The sequence below is a fragment of the Staurois parvus genome, unplaced genomic scaffold (genome assembly GCF_062004578.1).
Source record: "Staurois parvus isolate SC_StPar_1 unplaced genomic scaffold, SC_StPar_1.0 ptg000682l, whole genome shotgun sequence".
Lineage (NCBI taxonomy): Eukaryota > Metazoa > Chordata > Amphibia > Anura > Ranidae > Staurois > Staurois parvus.
In genome coordinates, this window is record NW_028318478.1 from 8,785,517 (window position 1) to 8,806,837 (window position 21,321).

The window sequence follows — 21,321 nt, forward strand, 5'->3', positions numbered from 1 at the left end:
TTATTTTGCATGCTAACATTGTCATTTTTTTTTAAATTCTGCAGCAGACCAAGAAGGTGGCATCTTTTCCAAGTTTTGTTGATGGTGAGTGTGATTTTTGCCTATTTAAAAAAAACGAGATAACAAATGCATCCAATGTGGAACTATAGGAAAGTGCTGATTTTTTGTTGTAGATGTATTAAAAATGATTTTACTTACATATTTTAAAGCCCAACTCCATCCAAAACTTTTTTTTGGAGCCCAGTTGTCACCAGGACAGGCTGTAATATACAGTGTAATAATCTGACAGACGTTCTAATCCTTTTCCATTTTATTGACAATTACGTTTCTTGCAGTCTGTGACTCCACCACAGCGAATTCCCATCACTTCATGTTCTGATAGTAAATATAAGAAATTGTCCCCAATAGGGTCACAGACAGCACTAAAAATCTAAAAGGGATTCAGTCTCTTCTCCATTTTGTCCAAATTGAAAAATAATTTAGTCTGGACTTGGGTTTTGAATGGTTTATACAGAGTAATTAATATGACAAAGCAGCACGGGAGATATCTCTGAGACCTGGATGTTGGATATTTAGCTGTTTGATTTTCTCCACATCCAGCAACTAATATTAAAGAGAATTGTTTCACTCATAAAACATTGTTATAAATCTGTTTATGCAGTATCACTCTGCCTAAAGTGGACAATAGCTTATAATGAAGAGATAGCTTAAATAGTTGTTTTCTTTATCCCTGCAATCACATTTTATATTTCATTCTGTTTATTAATTTGCCACAAGTAGAAAAAAATATCAATAATTGCAAATGTGGTTATCATTCTCTACATTGCAGAGGGTTATTAATAGAATCAAACAAGCCGATGCAGAATCTTATATAATAATTTGACATTGTTTTATATAGAAGCCGAAGGGACCCAGACCTAGAGCTCCCACTTCATGACCAGGACATTATCCATATCAGCATTCTACGCACCTATCTTGCCTGTTGGTTTTACTGACCATCGGGATCCTTGGCAACATAACATGAATTTCAATTCACAAGCAGGGTCTACTGACCCCCAGGAGCCCATCTAGGTCAGTTCAGCATAAAAAGGGTAAACAACTGAGTAGAACTGAGGAGGAGGAAGGAGGAGGAAACTAAGAAGTGTAGGAGGAAGTAGGGGGTCTCACCTCTCAGGTCTCAGGATGCCACCGAGGAATATTGTATCCAAAGATCTCACTTTTTTCCAATTTCCTTTTGGGCTTTATGGAGTAAACTGTTTAGTTTTTCTTTAATTATTATACATTTCAACTTTTGTTTGAAAATTCAATGGCGACCAATGTCTGTTTCCCTTGACTTGACTCTATTTTAGCTGCTAATACGATGTATGACACAAATTTTTTGGGGATTTGGAGATTTCATTATATTCATGTAGTAAAACGATTTCTGGGTAAATCTGGGAGCACTGCACACATAGGATTTGAAGAGTGTCACCATGGTTCATTGGATGTTTTGTTAACACGTCGGACTGTGGAACTGCACTTTATGTTCTTTGCTCAATAGTTATTTATTTACCTATTTTGAGCTTTGAATTTCAATGCAAGTTTTTTGGATTATATATGGCACAAAAAAGTTTATTTTTATTTATTTAGCTGGTATGAGTGCCCACACTGATTACACATGATATTGGTTTTAAGCACAGTGATTTCTATGTACAGTAGATTATAATAGTGCTGCACTTTCTGAATTTGTATTTTTTACAGAAGGGGTGTAAATCACGTATTAAATGCTGGTGAGCTGGCCACTATTTTGTTTTTAGTGTTGGTTGCACTGGCAGTGTATTTATGTTATTAAGAATAGAAATTTTTTTCTTGGAAGCCTCACTGGAAGTACATGTTAACTCAAACAATGTAGTTATGGGTCCTGTGGCCTCTTGAAGTCTGGTCTGTACATACAAAGAAATCTGATTGTAACATATGATCTTTGACAGCAGGAGATTGTGTTCTTGTTTAAAGTAATCTGAAGTACAGATTGCCTCTCCAGTTAGGAAATTTCCAGTATGTTTTAGGCCTTCATTTTCCCACCAGTGGAATGACTATAGGTTGTGCCCTGGTTAAAACTCAGGATTGCTCAAAATAGGCATGAAAGGCATGTGTATAGAGCTTTTCTAGCTCTCTGTTTGTCTTAAACTGAAAGTGAGTATGAGAGTGTTGGACAAAAATGGAGGGTGGCAGCCTCTTTGGAATCCAAATCAAGGAATTTGTTCAAGCAGGGAGCATGCTATAGCTTCTGTGTGGACCCAGTAAGGACAGCGGATTTGTTTGTTTTGAAGAACAGGCACATCCAATCTAGGCATTAGGAATATGATGTGCCCTAAAAAGATACTGTATCATATACTCCTGAAACCACGAGGGTGGGGAAGTGAGCCATCTCCTCAGGTCTGCCAATATTTGTCTGAAGGATGGGGGGGGGGCATAGTTGCATTTGAATAGTGTCTGGATTGAAAAGGTTAAGTGAATCCCTAAATAGGGTAGAGATTTAGTGGTCCACTTAAAGTCAAAATTTCCCATAAAGGAGAAGTATGGCCAAAGCTATTTTGGCCCTTCTTTTCCTGTGGGTCACAAGAGTACACTTTATTCTGCACTCCTGTGACTTATATTCAGCCAACAGCTGGCTAAAGGCCGCTGTCGGCTGACCTCTGTAAGGGCTGGGCTCCTTCTACTTAACGAGCAGCTCTTTTCTTTCAGTGCTAAGAAGCTTCTCGGCTATCGATTAATTACCAGCCACTCCTTGTCTCCACAGTGACTCACCTGGATACCATTACCTGGCTCATTAGTCCAGCCTACAGCCAGCCCTTTTTGCTTCTTTAACAGCTTAGTTCATTTCTTCCTTGCCTTTGAATGGTCTATGATCTCCAGTGTGTTCCTGCCTGTGTTCCTGTGTACAACCTGTCTAGCTGACTTCTCTTCTGATTCCTGTTCCTGATTTTGGCTCTTGACTATGCTGACTTCTGGTTTCCTGACTCTGACTCCTTTGATAACATGTGATTTAAGGTGTGATTTTAACTGCACTTTCTGTCTCTGCCTGGTTCATGGTTCTTGAAAACGTCACTCAGTTGGCTCAGCTTCTTAGCAAGCTACTGCGAGCTTGAACCAGCTGCTCCCACCAACTTCACAGCCTGGCACTCCAGTGATTCCTAGAGGGGCAGAGCAGAGAGCCAGTGACTGGCAGTCACCAGCTGTCTCCTTTAGTGGTTGTGAACAAAATCAGTGAGCCAAAAATTAGTATTGGTAGATTTGTGTTGGTAAAGTTTGTTATAGAAATGGTGGAATTCTTGTAGGATGGGATTTGGGTTTTGAGATAGGCTTCCATTTCTCAGTATCAGTCTAGGCATGGCATGACATGTATAGCCAAAGGCAGGGCTCTTTTTCAGCGGGAATTTGGGGGGAATGCAGTTCCAGCACCTCCAGCACTTTATGTATATACAGTAATCGCAAGGGGTGCTGGTGGGTCCATTGATGCTGGCTGCTGGGGGATCTATTGTTGCTGGAGAGAATCTATTTTTGTCAAGGGGTCTTTTGTTTCTAGGGAGGTCTATTGCTTCTGGTGGATCTATTGTTGCTGGGGTGGGTCTTGTGTTGCTGGGGGTCAGTTATTGCTGGGTGGGATCTACTGTTGAGGAGGGGTCTATTGTTGTTGGCTGCTAGAGGATCTATTGTTTCATTGCTGTTGGGAGTCTATTGTTCCTGGGGATCTATTTTTGCTAGCTACAGGGGTTCTTTTTTACTGCCTTTCTTTTTATCCGTAGCAATTTCTATACAAATTACTTAGCGCCACAAAATGATACTTGGTTCTGTGTCCTGTAAAAGGAGCTGTACTGGGAGGGGTATAGGGGGCGGAACCAAGGAAAGGTGCTCAGAGGTTGGTAGCAGGTGGACACACGGGGTGACTCAGAAGGGGGGAATTCCTGCATCTATTCTCTGAGAAAAAAAGCTCTGACCAAAGGTATACAAGGTTTATCACCCTAAGTAAAAAATGAAATGTCAGAGCCACCACGGAGATTTTTTGTGCCTTGGTAGTTAGACATAGATTTAGCTTGGCATGTAAATGTTCTATTTAGAGTCAGAGTGAGGGTTGTGACTTACTTTTGCTTGCAAGGCTTGTTATTCTTTAGATTTTTGTTCTGTAAGCTGATAATGGGCTTGGGAAGAGTCCCTGAATTGTAGTCTTATGGGTTGACCAATTGTGGAAGGGAAAATCTTACTGACCTTGTTAGCTTAAAATAATATTTTTATGTAACTGCACAGTAATCTTCATTCCTCAAAAGTCATTCATTCAAGGGCCAATTCTGAGATTTTTTTGCAGAGATCTGATAGAATAATCAGCATAGAATCATGGTCTGATCAGGAGGGTGAAAGATGTTCAGGTGCCCTTTCTAGATTAGGGAGGAATACATAGTCAATTCTGACTTAATGTCCATGAGTCCTTGGGTATAATCTCTATCTGGAAATTTGGCTTACCCCCAGGCACTGATCAAGTGATTTTGATATGAGTTCCTCTAGTTTATAATTCTCTTTGAAAGGGTGTTCCTAAGTTGTAGTGGTTTTGTTCAAAATAATATCTATGGCTATATTAGAGCCCCCCGCTAGTATTATAGTTCTTTCTGTTTCAGGGAGGAGAGCCCAAAATAGTTTCTAAAGGAATTTTATTTGTCCCAAGTTGAGCACACAATATTCAATTATTTATATGGGGTTGTCTGCTAAAATTCCCTTTACTAATAGGTAATGTTCTTCAGGATCATGTATCCCTTATTGTTTTTGTGAAAAACCCCAAAAAATGTCACAGTAGAATGTTGTAAAGTTTTTATGACAATTTTTTTGGCATAAATTGAGCTGTAAAATGTGTTACCTGGATGGCCACTAATTCCACCCCAGCGTGTGGTAGTAATTAAAAGGCTTTAATGTGTTTTGTGGGAGAGTTCAGTCTTTAAATATTATGGGATATGAGCCGCAATGAGAGAGGAAAATGTAAGCATGTTGTGAACAGGTTGGGTGGATGAAAAAAGAGGGAGGAGGAAGCCCCATATCCTTACTTTTTAGGGGGATAGGTGGCAGTAACAACCCCCACCCCTGTGTGTGAGGGGAGACTCAAGCCAAGCTGGGTACAGAAACAGGGTCATGAAAAGGAGGATGATAAAATCTCTTGGCAGCATTGTAGCTGGAATAAGAAAGGGAGACATATCCATTAATAGGAGGAAATCCAGATCTCCTCATAGATGGTGATGCTAAGGTACAGAATCTAAACATAAATGTTAAAATGGGAGGGAGATACACATTATATATTGGGATCCAAATAAAACAGGAAAAGGGATTTAATGTATGGCTTGGGTGCCATTTTTCTTGTAATGACTTGGCTCTCTTCAAGCATTGATATTTTGCGTCAGGTCCTGTTGGCAAATAGGACTCCCTTCTTTCTTTTTATCCCAATTTTTTCTTTACCACAAGGGAGTTGTAGAATGGTGGAGGTCCAGAATACTTGATTGACAGTTCAGCTCATCTCTTTCACGGTTCCTGATAAAGCAGGTCAACTGACTCGAAGAATTTGTCACCATCATGATCAACAAGCAAGATCAAATTAATATATTTTGTAGACATATGTAGTGTTTAATTGGTGATGGTAACCAGGGTATTATGTGAAAGGATGTAATGTATGAGATCACAATGCTAAGACATTTGGCCATACTGAGGCCCTAAAAGAATATATAGGGAAAGGTATTTTATTTTTTTAGAAAAAAGTTGATTATAATAAATAAAAATATTTTTACCAAATGGAAAAAGCCTTGTAAGTGTGATAAACCTGACTGACACCTGTAAATCCCAATCTGTAATCATTATTTCTATGTGTTGTGAACAGGATGAGAATAGAGTGAGATCAGCCTATTTATCTGTGAAGAGAGTTGGTAGTGGGCCTCTGGACCAAAGTATGTGGAAGGAAACCCAAGCAAACACAGGGAGAACATGCAAACTGCATGTAGGTAGTGTCCTGACTGGGTTGCCATACAGAAGTGCTAACCAAAAAGTCACTGTGCTGAACTATGTTTAAAAACCTTAAAGTGGAAGTATAGGCTAAATATAACTTTTGTTAAAATTGTTGCCTTACCCACCGGTGCTGAATACTGTTTAAAAAGAGAGCAGTGTATATACTTTTTTTTTTTAATCCAGTTTGGTGTGGTCATGTGAACCAGAAGCAGCAGCTCCCCTATGGCAGTCAACAGCTGCAGGGGAGAGGAAGGGCAATGGAAGACAGCGGTTGATGTCATGACTCTGGGAATTCAACCCTTTTATGGAGTGCTCCCTGACACAAGAGAACTACTGCTTCTGGATCACAAAATCGCACCGAAGTAGTTTAAAGAAAAGGTATTTACAATGTTCTCTTTTATACACTGTATCCATTGAGGGGGAGACAGCTTTTTTTTAACAAGGCTTATATTTAGCCTATACTTTCACTTTAAGAAAACAAAATGCTTCCTATAAAGAACAGGTGATATGTATTGAAAGCATAAGTAATTATTGCTCTTGTGTCTCGCAAGCATTGATTAAGTGATAATCTGCAGAACCCATAATGTAGTCACTTGCAGACTCAAGTAACTAAAGGACTTAATTAAGCTGAGAACCACGAACATCATTTTCAGTGAGTCCACTGGGCTTTATAGCATTATATACACAAAAAAGACATGGTTACAGAGCAATCCCATGCAGTAACAGGAACCAATCACTGATCGATTAATGCTATTAAGTAAACAATTCATTAAATTTACCTGTAGGCTAGGTTCACATATGTGCGGGTCGGGAACATGCAGATCACGTGTATAATCATGTTCATTCCTGACCTGCACAGATACGTGCTGCTCTTTAGAAAATACACAGCGGTGCCATTAATTCTCAATTGCATACCCATGCATCGGTACCCATGCACATTTCTGCCCACGAAAAACCGCACCTTGCAGTCTCGTGTGGCGCGTTTTTAAAAAAGGGACTATTTCCCCTTGCCTTTTACAGATCCCTTTACAGGTCAGCTTTTAGTGAAGCTTAAATAGTTTGTACCAAAATGATCCAAATGAACTATCACCTTTACTACTAGATGTGCTCGCTGTATGCGCTGTATAAACTGTATGTAGCCTCAGCTACAGCAGCAGGATGAGAACTTCCTCTCCTGCTCCTGGAAAAAAATTGAGTCAGGCTGAGCACTGCTCAGCCTGACATGGGGAGCTTTGTATTCTATGAATGAATACAAGGCTTCTTATGACTGGCTGTGGCAGAGAGGTGGGTGACTGACGTCTCAATCTCCACCACAGCCAAACAGACAAGATTTTGGGGGTGAGTTACTAAAACTGGAGAGTGCAAAATCTGTTGCAGCTCTGTATAGGAACCAATCAGCTTGTAGTTTTTTTCCTCAAAGCTTAGTTGAACAAGCTGGAGTTAGAAGCTGAATGCACAGCTGCACCAGATTTTGCACTCTTCAATTTTTATAAATCAATCCCGCTCAGCCTGACTTGATTTTGTTCCGGGAGTGGGATGGGAAGTTCACATCCTGCTGCCGAAACACAGCCTTGTGTACAAGATAATAAACATGTCATACTTACTTGCTCTGTGCAATAGTTTTGCACAGAGCAGCCCCAAACCTCCAATTCTGGGTCTCCCACCAGCGCTCCTGACTCCTCTTGCTCCTCCCACCAGCGCTCCTGACGCTTGCTATGGGGACACTCGTGCAGGCTTGATCCTGCGCTGCCTGGATCTATAGACACTGACAGCATGACTTGGCGCCGCCCCCCAATGGCTCTTGCTGCAGCCTGTCTGTCCTGTGAGGATGCAGAGAGCAGAAAGAGCTGCTGCACTAAGAACTACACTGCAATACTGAAGAACCTCTTTAAATCCTAAACCTCTAACTCTAATCCTAACTATAATTTAAACATTATGGCCAGTTCACATCTGTGTGGTGTGCTTTTGACATCTTGCACTTTAGGCACATTTTACACACATTTTAGGCACACTACTATTGAACTGAATAGAATGCACGTTTTGAGGACTTTTTTAGCACACTGCACTTAAAACGCACGTAAAACTCACTTCTGTGAATTATTATACAGGATTTATATAGCGCCAACAGTTTGCTCAGTGCTTTACAATATAAAGGGAGACAATACAGCAACAATACAGTTCAATACAAGAGGGATAGGAGGGCCCTGCTCCTTTGAACTTACAATCTAGGAGGGAGGGGTTAGTGGTACAAAAGGTAATAACTGTGGGGGATGGACTGGTAGGAAGAGTAGAAGATTCCATTATTAGCTGAGGGCAGGATAGGCTTCCCTGAAGAGATAGGTTTTCAGAGATCGCCTAAATGTGAGCAGAGTAGGCGATAGTCTGATAAATTGGGATAGAGAGTTCCAAAGAATGGGGGAAGCTCTGGAGAAGTCCTGGAGAGGAGCATGGGAGGAGGAGACAAGGGAGCTAGAGAGTAGGAGGTCTTGCGAGGAGCGGAGAGTACGGTTTGGGTGATATTTGGAGACAAGATTGCTGATGTAATTTGGGGCAGAGTTATAAATGGCTTTATATGTTATTGTTAATGTTTTGAATTATATCCATTGGGCAATGGGAAGCCAGTGGAGGGATTGGCAGAGAGGGGTGGCAGATACAGAACGGTTAGTAAGGTGGATGAGTCTGGCAGCAGCATTCATGATAGACTGAAGAGGGGATAGCCTGCGATGAGGCAGGCCAATGAGGAGGGAGTTACAATAATCAAGGCGAGAGATAACAAGGGAGTGAACAAGTTGCTTAGTGGTTTCCGAGTTTATGAACGGGCGTATCTTGGAGATGTTGCGGAGGTGAAGTCTACAAGATTTGAACATCGATTAGATTTGGGGCTGAAAGGACAGATGGGAGTCTAGGGTTACACCTAGTACCCTGGCATGAGGGGAGGGACTGATGATTGTGTTATTGATCTTGATGGAGAAGTCAGGGGAGGGGGCACGGGCTGGGGGAAATACTAGGAGCTCAGTTTTGGAAAGATTGAGTTTGAGGAAGTGGAGTGATATCCATGCCGATATGTCACTTAGTAGGTTAGTAATGCGAGAGGAGACTGAAGGGGTGAGGTGAGGGGTAGAAAGATAGATTTGTGTGTCATCAGCATAGAGATGGTACTTAAAGTCATGGGAGTTTATCAAGTGACCAAGGGAGGAGGTGTAGATGGAGAAGAGTAGAGGCCCAAGGACGTAACCTTGAGTAACCCCTACAGAATGAGGGAGTGAAGAGGGGGAGCCAAAGTTATAAGTAACGCTGAAGGAGCGCTGCGATTGGTAGGAGAACCAGGAGAGAGCAGAGTCTCGGAGGCCAAGAGAGTGGAGTTTTTTGAGGAGGAGGGGATGGTCAACCGTATCAAAAGCCGCAGAGAGGTGAATGGGGCCTTAATCTACTTATCTAAATTAACACCAAAAATTACCATCACCAGAACTGTAACTGTGCTCCAAGTAAGCAGTCCTGAACAGAGAACAGCCTTTTTCCAAATATCAGTGCTGTATAATAATGATAAAAAAATGTACAGATCCTTTTGCTTTGGTTTAGACCTTGCAATACTAAATTCATATTTGCTTGCCTAGTTAACGTATACCTAAAGGCAAAACTGTTTTTTTTTTTTCAGTTTTGGATGGAGTGGAAAGGGATTAGAACACCTGTTAGTTTATGTATTCATGCCTGTGCCCTCATTAAGAAGATCCATCCTCTGAATTTGTGCTGTTTACTTTTATCACCTAAAGTAAAAGGAAACATAAATTTTGGGCTGTCACCAGAACAGCAATAGAGGATACATTTTCCGAAAGGGACACTAGTTTTAGTGACCCTGGTGATAATCAGGTATTCGCTCACTATGGAGGGATTTCCTTTATTCGACCTTTACACGTTCTATGCCCCAGCCCCCCCAAAACTTACCTGAGCCCCATCTTGATCCAGCGATGTGCATGAGAGCCTTGGCTCTCTCAGGCCTTTCCCTCGTCATTGGCTGAGACAGCAGCGGTAGTCATTGGCTTCTGCTATTGACAGTTACTGACAGTGAGTCAATGAGGAGAGTGTGGGAGCAGGGCTGAGCCGTGCTCTGTGTGTGCCCCAATAGCAAGCTCCTTGCTTTGGAGGCACTAAGCATGAGGGAGGGGCCTGTAACATTGATGTGGGACCCGCGAAGAGGAGGATCGGGGCTGCTCTGTGCAAAACCATTGCACAGAGCATGTAAGTATGACATATTTGTGATAAACAAAAAACAAACCTTTATTATCACTGTAACTTCCTGTTTTGGCTATGGAACAGGAAGCAAAGGATAATTTCCCCTAAAGGGACATAGAGGGAAAAAATAATGGGTTATAACTAGAGATGAGCGAAGAAATGAAAAATTCGATTCGACTGATTCGGCGAATTCGTGGACAATATTCGATTCGAGTCGAATAAATTCGCTGTGAATTTAACTTAAAAAAGGGTGTTTCTAGGCTTCAGAGAGACTTAATATTAGTGCAGAACACTGTACCTTTAATTTAAATGCCCTTGGAGTCTGCTGGGGAAGAGAAATAATACTGTCTGTCAGTATGACATGCAGATGAGTGCCGTCGATCTTAGAATCACTGCACACTTCACTCCTTTGGCCAGTCACGGGGCCAAAACCAGTGTTTGGAGCCACAGTGTGGCGGTGGAGGCAGCAGCAATGGGAGGCCATACAGCAACCTATGACAAAATGGAAACCAGCAGGAGCGTGAGGAGACCTGAAAGTGGCACATGGCAGAGTGGGAGCAATGGGAGGCGGTACAGGGACCCAGGTCACACTGTGGGCCCAGCAGCAGCGTGACCAGGCGGTACGGGGGCCCATGGCCGATATGGGGCTTGGTGGCACCTATGGAAGGCCTGTAATCTGCCAGCAACCTATGACAAAATGGACAACCGCAGGAGTGTGAGGAGATTTCAAAGTGGCACATGGCAGAGTGGAAGCAATGGGAGGCCGTACAGGGACCCAGGTCACACTGTGGGACCAGCATCAGCGTGAACAGGCGGTACGGGGGCCCATGGCCGATTTGACCTCATTCATCCCATAGTCCTGCCGACTCACGAATAGCGTGGCCTCCTCAAAGGGCCTGAGCAAGCGCAGGTGTCACACATGAGCTGACAATGGCTGACATCTAAGTTACACAGGGAGTACCTTTATCCGCTTTTAACATCAGGAAATCTGTGATGGCCTTTAGCTGTTCGTAAAGGCGGTCTAACATATGTAGGGTTGAATTACACCTTGTTGCAACGTCACAGCATGAGGAGTCGGTACGGGGGCCCATGGCAGATTACATGTCTGGCAGCAGCAATGGGAGGCCCGTAATCTGCCAGCACCCTATGTCAAAAAATTTAACACACCAGCAGTGTGAAGAGACCTGAAAGTGGCACATGGCAGCAGAGTGTGGCGATGGAGACAGCAGCAATGGGAGGCCGTACAGGGACCCATGAGAGACTCTAGACTTGGCAGCAGCATGAGGAGGCGGTATATAGGGGCCCATGGCAGATTAGGGGCCTGGCAGCAGCTATGTGAGGCCCGTAATCTGCCTGCACCCTATGTCAAAAAATTAAACACACCAGCAGTGTGAAGAGACCTGAAAGTGGCACATGGCAGAGTGTGGCGATGGAGACAGCAGCAATGGGAGGCCGTACAGGGACCCATGACAGACTCTAGACTTGGCAGCAGCATGAGGAGGCGGTATATAGGGGCCCATGGCAGATTAGGGGCCTGGCAGCAGCTATGTGAGGCCCGTAATCTGCCTGCACCCTATGTCAAAAAATTTAACACACCAGCAGTGTGAAGAGACCTGAAAGTGGCACATGGCAGCAGAGTGTGGCGATGGAGACAGCAGCAATGGGAGGCCGTACAGGGACCCATGAGAGACTCTGGACTTGGCAGCAGCATGAGGAGGCGGTATATAGGGGCCCATGGCAGATTAGGGGCCTGGCAGCAGCTATGTGAGGCCCGTAATCTGCCTGCACCCTATGTCAAAAAATTTAACACACCAGCAGTGTGAAGAGACCTGAAAGTGGCACATGGCAGCAGAGTGTGGCGATGGAGACAGCAGCAATGGGAGGCCGTACAGGGACCCATGACAGACTCTAGACTTGGCAGCAGCATGAGGAGGCGGTATATAGGGGCCCATGGCAGATTAGGGGCCTGGCAGCAGCTATGTGAGGCCCGTAATCTGCCTGCACCCTATGTCAAAAAATTTAACACACCAGCAGTGTGAAGAGACCTGAAAGTGGCACATGGCAGCAGAGTGTGGCGATGGAGACAGCAGCAATGGGAGGCCGTACAGGGACCCATGACAGACTCTAGACTTGGCAGCAGCATGAGGAGGCGGTATATAGGGGCCCATGGCAGATTAGGGGCCTGGCAGCAGCTATGTGAGGCCCGTAATCTGCCTGCACCCTATGTCAAAAAATTTAACACACCAGCAGTGTGAAGAGACCTGAAAGTGGCACATGGCAGCAGAGTGTGGCGATGGAGACAGCAGCAATGGGAGGCCGTACAGGGACCCATGAGAGACTCTGGACTTGGCAGCAGCATGAGGAGGCGGTATATAGGGGCCTATGGCAGATTAGGGGCCTGGCAGCAGCTATGTGAGGCCCGTAATCTGCCTGCACCCTATGTCAAAAAATTTAACACACCAGCAGTGTGAAGAGACCTGAAAGTGGCACATGGCAGCAGAGTGTGGCGATGGAGACAGCAGCAATGGGAGGCCGTACAGGGACCCATGACAGACTCTAGACTTGGCAGCAGCATGAGGAGGCGGTATATAGGGGCCCATGGCAGATTAGGGGCCTGGCAGCAGCTATGTGAGGCCCGTAATCTGCCTGCACCCTATGTCAAAAAATTTAACACACCAGCAGTGTGAAGAGACCTGAAAGTGGCACATGGCAGCAGAGTGTGGCGATGGAGACAGCAGCAATGGGAGGCCGTACAGGGACCCATGAGAGACTCTAGACTTGGCAGCAGCATGAGGAGGCGGTATATAGGGGCCCATGGCAGATTAGGGGCCTGGCAGCAGCTATGTGAGGCCCGTAATCTGCCTGCACCCTATGTCAAAAAATTTAACACACCAGCAGTGTGAAGAGACCTGAAAGTGGCACATGGCAGCAGAGTGTGGCGATGGAGACAGCAGCAATGGGAGGCCGTACAGGGACCCATGACAGACTCTAGACTTGGCAGCAGCATGAGGAGGCGGTATATAGGGGCCCATGGCAGATTAGGGGCCTGGCAGCAGCTATGTGAGGCCCGTAATCTGCCTGCACCCTATGTCAAAAAATTTAACACACCAGCAGTGTGAAGAGACCTGAAAGTGGCACATGGCAGCAGAGTGTGGCGATGGAGACAGCAGCAATGGGAGGCCGTACAGGGACCCATGAGAGACTCTGGACTTGGCAGCAGCATGAGGAGGCGGTATATAGGGGCCCATGGCAGATTAGGGGCCTGGCAGCAGCTATGTGAGGCCCGTAATCTGCCTGCACCCTATGTCAAAAAATTTAACACACCAGCAGTGTGAAGAGACCTGAAAGTGGCACATGGCAGCAGAGTGTGGCGATGGAGACAGCAGCAATGGGAGGCCGTACAGGGACCCATGAGAGACTCTGGACTTGGCAGCAGCATGAGGAGGCGGTATATAGGGGCCTATGGCAGATTAGGGGCCTGGCAGCAGCTATGTGAGGCCCGTAATCTGCCTGCACCCTATGTCAAAAAATTTAACACACCAGCAGTGTGAAGAGACCTGAAAGTGGCACATGGCAGAGTGTGGCGATGGAGACAGCAGCAATGGGAGGCCGTACAGGGACCCATGAGAGACTCTGGACTTGGCAGCAGCATGAGGAGGCGGTATATAGGGGCCCATGGCAGATTAGGGGCCTGGCAGCAGCTATGTGAGGCCCGTAATCTGCCTGCACCCTATGTCAAAAAATTTAACACACCAGCAGTGTGAGGAGACCTGAAAGTGGCACATGTTTGAGGCATGATTCATGGCGGATTTAGTCAGTTGTGTCAGGAACTGGTGGTTTGAAATCCAGACTAATCCACGCCTGATTCATTTTCACAAACGTGAGTCTCTCCACACTTTGGGTGGACAGTCGTGTCCTCCGCGGAGTTACAATACCTCCTGCCGCACTAAACACGCGCTCCGATGCCACGCTACTGGCCGGGCATGACAGCCTTTCAAGGGCAAATTCAGCTAGTTGGGGCCAAAGGTCAAGTTTCGTTGCCCAGTAGTCAAGGGGATTGTCTACCTCGGTTGGCAGGGTGCTGTCCAAGTAGGCCCAAGCCTGTTGTTTGAGCTCCTGCTCCAGGTCCACCTGATGCTGCTGCTGCTGCTGCGGCTGGTTAGTAGTTTCCTCACTGCGCTGGTGAAGAAAGCTACTCATCATCGACTGCAGACTGAGGCAGCCACTGCTGGTGGAGCTGCCACTGCTCCTACCACCCCACCCCTCCCCTGCTGCCATGCCAGCGGAACGCGAGCGCACAGGGCCCACAGTGTCTGAGGATGGACGTTGGCGCACAAAGGCAGAGACCAACTGACTACATAGGTGGTTTTTATAGTACGTAATTTTGGCCTCCCTCTCAGCAGGTGTGAAAAAGGCCACCATTTTGGACCGGTAGCGAGGGTCCAACAAGGTGGACAGCCAAAAGTCATCCCTCTGTCTGATGGTTATTATTCGGCTGTCGCTACGCAAGCAACCGAGCATGCTATGGGCCATTTGTGCCAAGGAATGCGAGGGACTCCCTGCCTCCATCTCCACAGCATACTGCCACGGTGCGTCTGGGTCCTCTGTCTCCTCCTCCTCCTCCTCTACCAGATGCTCCTGCTCCTCCACTCCTGTCCGCTGAGTGGAAAAACCACCCATTTCACTCAATAATTCCTGAGCACAAATGTCCTCCTCTACCTCCTCCTCTTCTTCCTGTCCTGCCCCCACAGGGGTCATGTGGCGTTGAGATCTGTGCGCCACGTCTACCGCACCCTGACCAGCCATTGTTAACAGCATTTGTTCCAGGACGTGCAACAGAGGAATGACGTCGTTCATCCCATAGTCCTGCCGACTCACGAATAGCGTGGCCTCCTCAAAGGGCCTGAGCAAGCGGCAGGTGTCACGCATGAGCTGCCAATGGCTGACATCTAAGTTACACAGGGGAGTACCTTTATCCGCTTGTAACATCAGGAAATCGGTGATGGCCTTTCGCTGCTCGTAAAGGCGGTCTAACATGTGTAGGGTTGAATTCCACCTTGTTGCAACGTCGCAGATCAGGCGATGCTGTGGAATTCCGTTCTGCCGCTGCAGCTCAATGAGGGTGTTCTTTGCGGTGTAGGAATGGCTGAAATGCATGCACAGTTTACGTGACATTTTAAGGATGTCTTGCAGTGGGATGGTGGATTTTAGGAACCGCTTGACAACCAGATTGAACACGTGAGCCATGCATGGCGCATGGCACAACCTTCCTTGACGCAGAGCAGACACCATGTTCTTTCCGTTGTCAGTCAACATGGTTCCGATTTTTAGTTTGCGCGGAGACAGCCATCTGTCGATTTCTCTGTTCATTACACTCAGCAGTTCCTCCCCTGTGTGACTACGTTCGCCAAGGCATACCAGGTGCAGCACAGCGTGACACCGTTGCGCCCTGCACATGTGATATGCCGGTCGGGTAATGGGACTTGGCACGGGGGTGGCGGCTGAGGACACGGCGGAAAAAGAGGTGGTAGAGGCGGACATGCTTGCTGGACCAAGGACGTGCAAACGTGGAGGCAAAAGCGTCGTGACCTGTCCAAGTTGCTGGTGCGGCTGTGCCGGCACCACGTTCACCCAGTGGGCCGTAAATGACATGTACTGTCCCTGACCGTAGTTACAGCTCCACACGTCGGCGCTGCCGTGCACTTTGGCAGAGACCAACATGCTCAAAGACTGGCCCACCATCTCTTCTACATGTGAATGCAGGGCTGGCACTGCCTTTTGGGCAAAGAAATGACGGCTTGGCACTCTCCACCGCGGCGCGGCACAAGCCATCATTTCTCGGAAAGGTGCTGAGTCCACCAGTTGGAAAGGGAGGGACTGCAGCACCAGCAACTTGGACAGGAGGACGTTCAGCTTTTGCACCGTCGGGTGCGTGCTCGCAAACTGTTGTCTCTTGGATACGGATTCCAAGAAAGACTGTTGACGGAATCCGAGAAGAGGAGTAGCAGGAGAAGGAGCATCTGAACGAGCGGAAGATGCCAATGAGCGACAACTCCCCTCAGCAGAGGTGTTGGAGCCTTGACTGGCTGATAGAGGGCGATTGACGACGTCGGGTGACGGAGCAAGTAACGGAGCGGGTGATGGAGCGGGGGCTGGGGCAGGCAGAACCGCTGTATGTTTATCACGGTTTTCCCAGGCCACCGAATGGTGACGCTGCATATGCTGACGCAACGCTGTAGTCCCAACATGGGCCCCCTGGCCACGCTTGCATTTCTGGCCACATAGTCGACATACGGCTACGTTTACTTCCTCGGGCGGCTTGAGGAAAAATTGCCACACCACCGAGTAGGAAACTTTGCCCCCGCTACTCTTCACTGGCTGACTGCTACTTCCTCCGTGCGCACCGGCACCACTACTGGCCGTGGTGGTAGGCTGCAGTGGAGCTGGTGCTCTACTCCGTGGACGTTTGGCTCCACTGACACTGATGCGACCCTGCTGCTGTCTCCTAGGCAACCCACCGACTGTTTTGCTCGCTGCCAAGCTGCCACCCTCTTCTCCTGATGATGCGGAAGAAATTGCCTGATGACGACGAGGCTGCCAAGTGCGATCAACCTCCTCATCATCAAGTAGGGTCTCCGCCTCACTACTAGCCCCCTCGGCTGCGTCTGGGTCAGGAGACAGACCTGTCTCTAGACCGGCTACCGAGCCACTCTCCTCGCCAGTACTTGTTCGCTTGGCTGCTGAAAAGGCCGATGTCTCCCCCCGTTCCTGACCGCCCTCTGTTAGCTCTTCCTCACTGTACAGTGGGGCTGAGCCCACAGCATGCGATACTTCGCTTGGTGAGGGAACAGCAAAGGACAGGGGCAGGTAGAGGACACGTGATTTCAGTGGGCTTGGTCCCGGGCCATGCCAACTAACGGTTGTGTCTGACGTACCCACCGACCGTTGGCTGTAGGTGTCAGAGGTGACCTGGGAAGAGGAAGACGACCGAGCCAACCAATCAATGACGGCAGGGTTGTCGGTGGAGACACGACCGCTGGATGACACCGGGAGCACTGGCCTCTGGCTGCGAATACTGCTGCCTCGACCCCTTCCTCTGCTGCCACGTCTGCTCGCTCCTAAAACATTGCCTCCTCTGCCACTCCTCTGCATGTTGTCTGACATACTATTTAATTCAACGATTAGGTGTCCCTGAGTAACAATTCTCTGGCACTCAGTAACAATTCTGTCTGTCCCTGAGTATGAATTCTGTGGCCCTGAGTAACAATTCTGTGTCTGTGCGAGTAACAATTCTGTGTCTGTGCGAGTAACAATTCTGTGTCTGTGCAAGTAACAATTTTGTGTCTGTGCGAGTAACAATTCTCTGGCACTCAGTAACAATTCTGTCTGTCCCTGAGTAACAATTCTCTGGCACTCAGTAACAATTCTGTCTGTCCCTGAGTAACAATTCTCTGGCACTCAGTAACAATTCTGTCTGTCCCTGAGTATGAATTCTGTGGCCCTGAGTAACAATTCTGTGTCTGTGCGAGTAACAATTCTGTGTCTGTGCAAGTAACAATTTTGTGTCTGTGCGAGTAACAATTCTCTGGCACTCAGTAACAATTCTGTCTGTCCCTGAGTAACAATTCTCTGGCACTCAGTAACAATTCTGTCTGTCCCTGAGTATGAATTCTGTGGCCCTGAGTAACAATTCTGTGTCTGTGCGAGTAACAATTCTGTGTCTGTGCAAGTAACAATTTTGTGTCTGTGCGAGTAACAATTCTCTGGCACTCAGTAACAATTCTGTCTGTCCCTGAGTAACAATTCTCTGGCACTCAGTAACAATTCTGTCTGTCCCTGAGTAACAATTCTCTGGCACTCAGTAACAATTCTGTCTGTCCCTGAGTAACAATTCTCTGGCACTCAGTAACAATTCTGTGTCTGTGCGAGTAACAATTCTGTGTCTGTGCAAGTAACAATTTTGTGTCTGTGCGAGTAACAATTCTCTGGCACTCAGTAACAATTCTGTCTGTCCCTGAGTAACAATTCTCTGGCACTCAGTAACAATTCTGTCTGTCCCTGAGTAACAATTCTCTGGCACTCAGTAACAATTCTGTCTGTCCCTGAGTAACAATTCTCTGGCACTCAGTAACAATTCTGTCTGTCCCTGAGTAACAATTCTCTGGCACTCAGTAACAATTCTGTCTGTCCCTGAGTATGAATTCTGTGGCCCTGAGTAACAATTCTGTGTCTGTGCGAGTAACAATTCTGTGTCTGTGCAAGTAACAATTTTGTGTCTGTGCGAGTAACAATTCTCTGGCACTCAGTAACAATTCTGTCTGTCCCTGAGTAACAATTCTCTGGCACTCAGTAACAATTCTGTCTGTCCCTAAGTAACAATTCTCTGGCACTCAGTAACAATTCTGTCTGTCCCTGAGTATGAATTCTGTGGCCCTGAGTAACAATTATGTGTCTGTGCGAGTAACAATTCTGTGTCTGTGCAAGTAACAATTTTGTGTCTGTGCGAGTAACAATTCTCTGGCACTCAGTAACAATTCTGTCTGTCCCTGAGTAACAATTCTCTGGCACTCAGTAACAATTCTGTCTGTCCCTGAGTATGAATTCTGTGGCCCTGAGTAACAATTCTGTGTCTGTGCGAGTAACAATTCTGTGTCTGTGCAAGTAACAATTTTGTGTCTGTGCAAGTAACAATTCTCTGGCACTCAGTAACAATTCTGTCTGTCCCTGAGTAACAATTCTCTGGCACTCAGTAACAATTCTGTCTGTCCCTGAGTAACAATTCTCTGGCACTCAGTAACAATTCTGTCTGTCCCTGAGTATGAATTCTGTGGCCCTGAGTAACAATTCTGTGTCTGTGCGAGTAACAATTCTGTGTCTGTGCAAGTAACAATTTTGTGTCTGTGCGAGTAACAATTCTCTGGCACTCAGTAACAATTCTGTCTGTCCCTGAGTAACAATTCTCTGGCACTCAGTAACAATTCTGTCTGTCCCTGAGTAACAATTCTCTGGCACTCAGTAACAATTCTGTCTGTCCCTGAGTATGAATTCTGTGGCCCTGAGTAACAATTCTGTGTCTGTGCGAGTAACAATTCTGTGTCTGTGCAAGTAACAATTTTGTGTCTGTGCGAGTAACAATTCTCTGGCACTCAGTAACAATTCTGTCTGTCCCTGAGTAACAATTCTCTGGCACTCAGTAACAATTCTGTCTGTCCCTGAGTAACAATTCTCTGGCACTCAGTAACAATTCTGTCTGTCCCTGAGTATGAATTCTGTGGCCCTGAGTAACAATTCTGTGTCTGTGCGAGTAACAATTCTGTGTCTGTGCAAGTAACAATTTTGTGTCTGTGCGAGTAACAATTCTCTGGCACTCAGTAACAATTCTGTCTGTCCCTGAGTAACAATTCTCTGGCACTCAGTAACAATTCTGTCTGTCCCTGAGTAACAATTCTCTGGCACTCAGTAACAATTCTGTCTGTCCCTGAGTAACAATTCTCTGGCACTCAGTAACAATTCTGTCTGTCCCTGAGTATGAATTCTGTGGCCCTGAGTAACAATTCTGTCTGTGCGAGTAACAATTCTGTGTCTGTGCAAGTAACAATTTTGTGTCTGTGCGAGTAACAATTCTCTGGCACTCAGTAACAATTCTGTCTGTCCCTGAGTAACAATTCTCTGGCACTCAGTAACAATTCTGTCTGTCCCTGAGTAACAATTCTCTGGCACTCAGTAACAATTCTGTCTGTCCCTGAGTAACAATTCTCTGGCACTCAGTAACAATTCTGTCTGTCCCTGAGTATGAATTCTGTGGCCCTGAGTAACAATTCTGTGTCTGTGCGAGTAACAATTCTGTGTCTGTGCAAGTAACAATTTTGTGTCTGTGCGAGTAACAATTCTCTGGCACTCAGTAACAATTCTGTCTGTCCCTGAGTAACAATTCTCTGGCACTCAGTAACAATTCTGTCTGTCCCTGAGTAACAATTCTCTGGCACTCAGTAACAATTCTGTCTGTCCCTGAGTATGAATTCTGTGGCCCTGAGTAACAATTCTGTGTCTGTGCGAGTAACAATTCTGTGTCTGTGCAAGTAACAATTTTGTGTCTGTGCGAGTAACAATTCTCTGGCACTCAGTAACAATTCTGTCTGTCCCTGAGTAACAATTCTCTGGCACTCAGTAACAATTCTGTCTGTCCCTAAGTAACAATTCTCTGGCACTCAGTAACAATTCTGTCTGTCCCTGAGTATGAATTCTGTGGCCCTGAGTAACAATTATGTGTCTGTGCGAGTAACAATTCTGTGTCTGTGCAAGTAACAATTTTGTGTCTGTGCGAGTAACAATTCTCTGGCACTCAGTAACAATTCTGTCTGTCCCTGAGTAACAATTCTCTGGCACTCAGTAACAATTCTGTCTGTCCCTGAGTATGAATTCTGTGGCCCTGAGTAACAATTCTGTGTCTGTGCGAGTAACAATTCTGTGTCTGTGCAAGTAACAATTTTGTGTCTGTGCAAGTAACAATTCTCTGGCACTCAGTAACAATTCTGTCTGTCCCTGAGTAACAATTCTCTGGCACTCAGTAACAATTCTGTCTGTCCCTGAGTAACAATTCTCTGGCACTCAGTAACAATTCTGTCTGTCCCTGAGTATGAATTCTGTGGCCCTGAGTAACAATTCTGTGTCTGTGCGAGTAACAATTCTGTGTCTGTGCAAGTAACAATTTTGTGTCTGTGCGAGTAACAATTCTCTGGCACTCAGTAACAATTCTGTCTGTCCCTGAGTAACAATTCTCTGGCACTCAGTAACAATTCTGTCTGTCCCTGAGTAACAATTCTCTGGCACTCAGTAACAATTCTGTCTGTCCCTGAGTATGAATTCTGTGGCCCTGAGTAACAATTCTGTGTCTGTGCGAGTAACAATTCTGTGTCTGTGCAAGTAACAATTTTGTGTCTGTGCGAGTAACAATTCTCTGGCACTCAGTAACAATTCTGTCTGTCCCTGAGTAACAATTCTCTGGCACTCAGTAACAATTCTGTCTGTCCCTGAGTAACAATTCTCTGGCACTCAGTAACAATTCTGTCTGTCCCT

The 21,321-nt window shown here is 46.1% G+C and overlaps 1 protein-coding gene across 2 annotated transcripts in view; it reads left to right on the forward strand.

Annotated features, from left to right (window-relative positions):
* Positions 1-21,321, forward strand: part of APBA2 (amyloid beta precursor protein binding family A member 2) — a 507,206-nt gene that overhangs the window by 314,806 nt on the left and 171,079 nt on the right. For both annotated transcript variants that reach the window (XM_089652450.1, XM_089652449.1), the window contains exon 5: positions 45-84. In XM_089652450.1, coding sequence (XP_089508576.1) covers positions 45-84 — 40 coding nt within the window. The remainder of the gene's footprint in view (positions 1-44; positions 85-21,321) is intronic.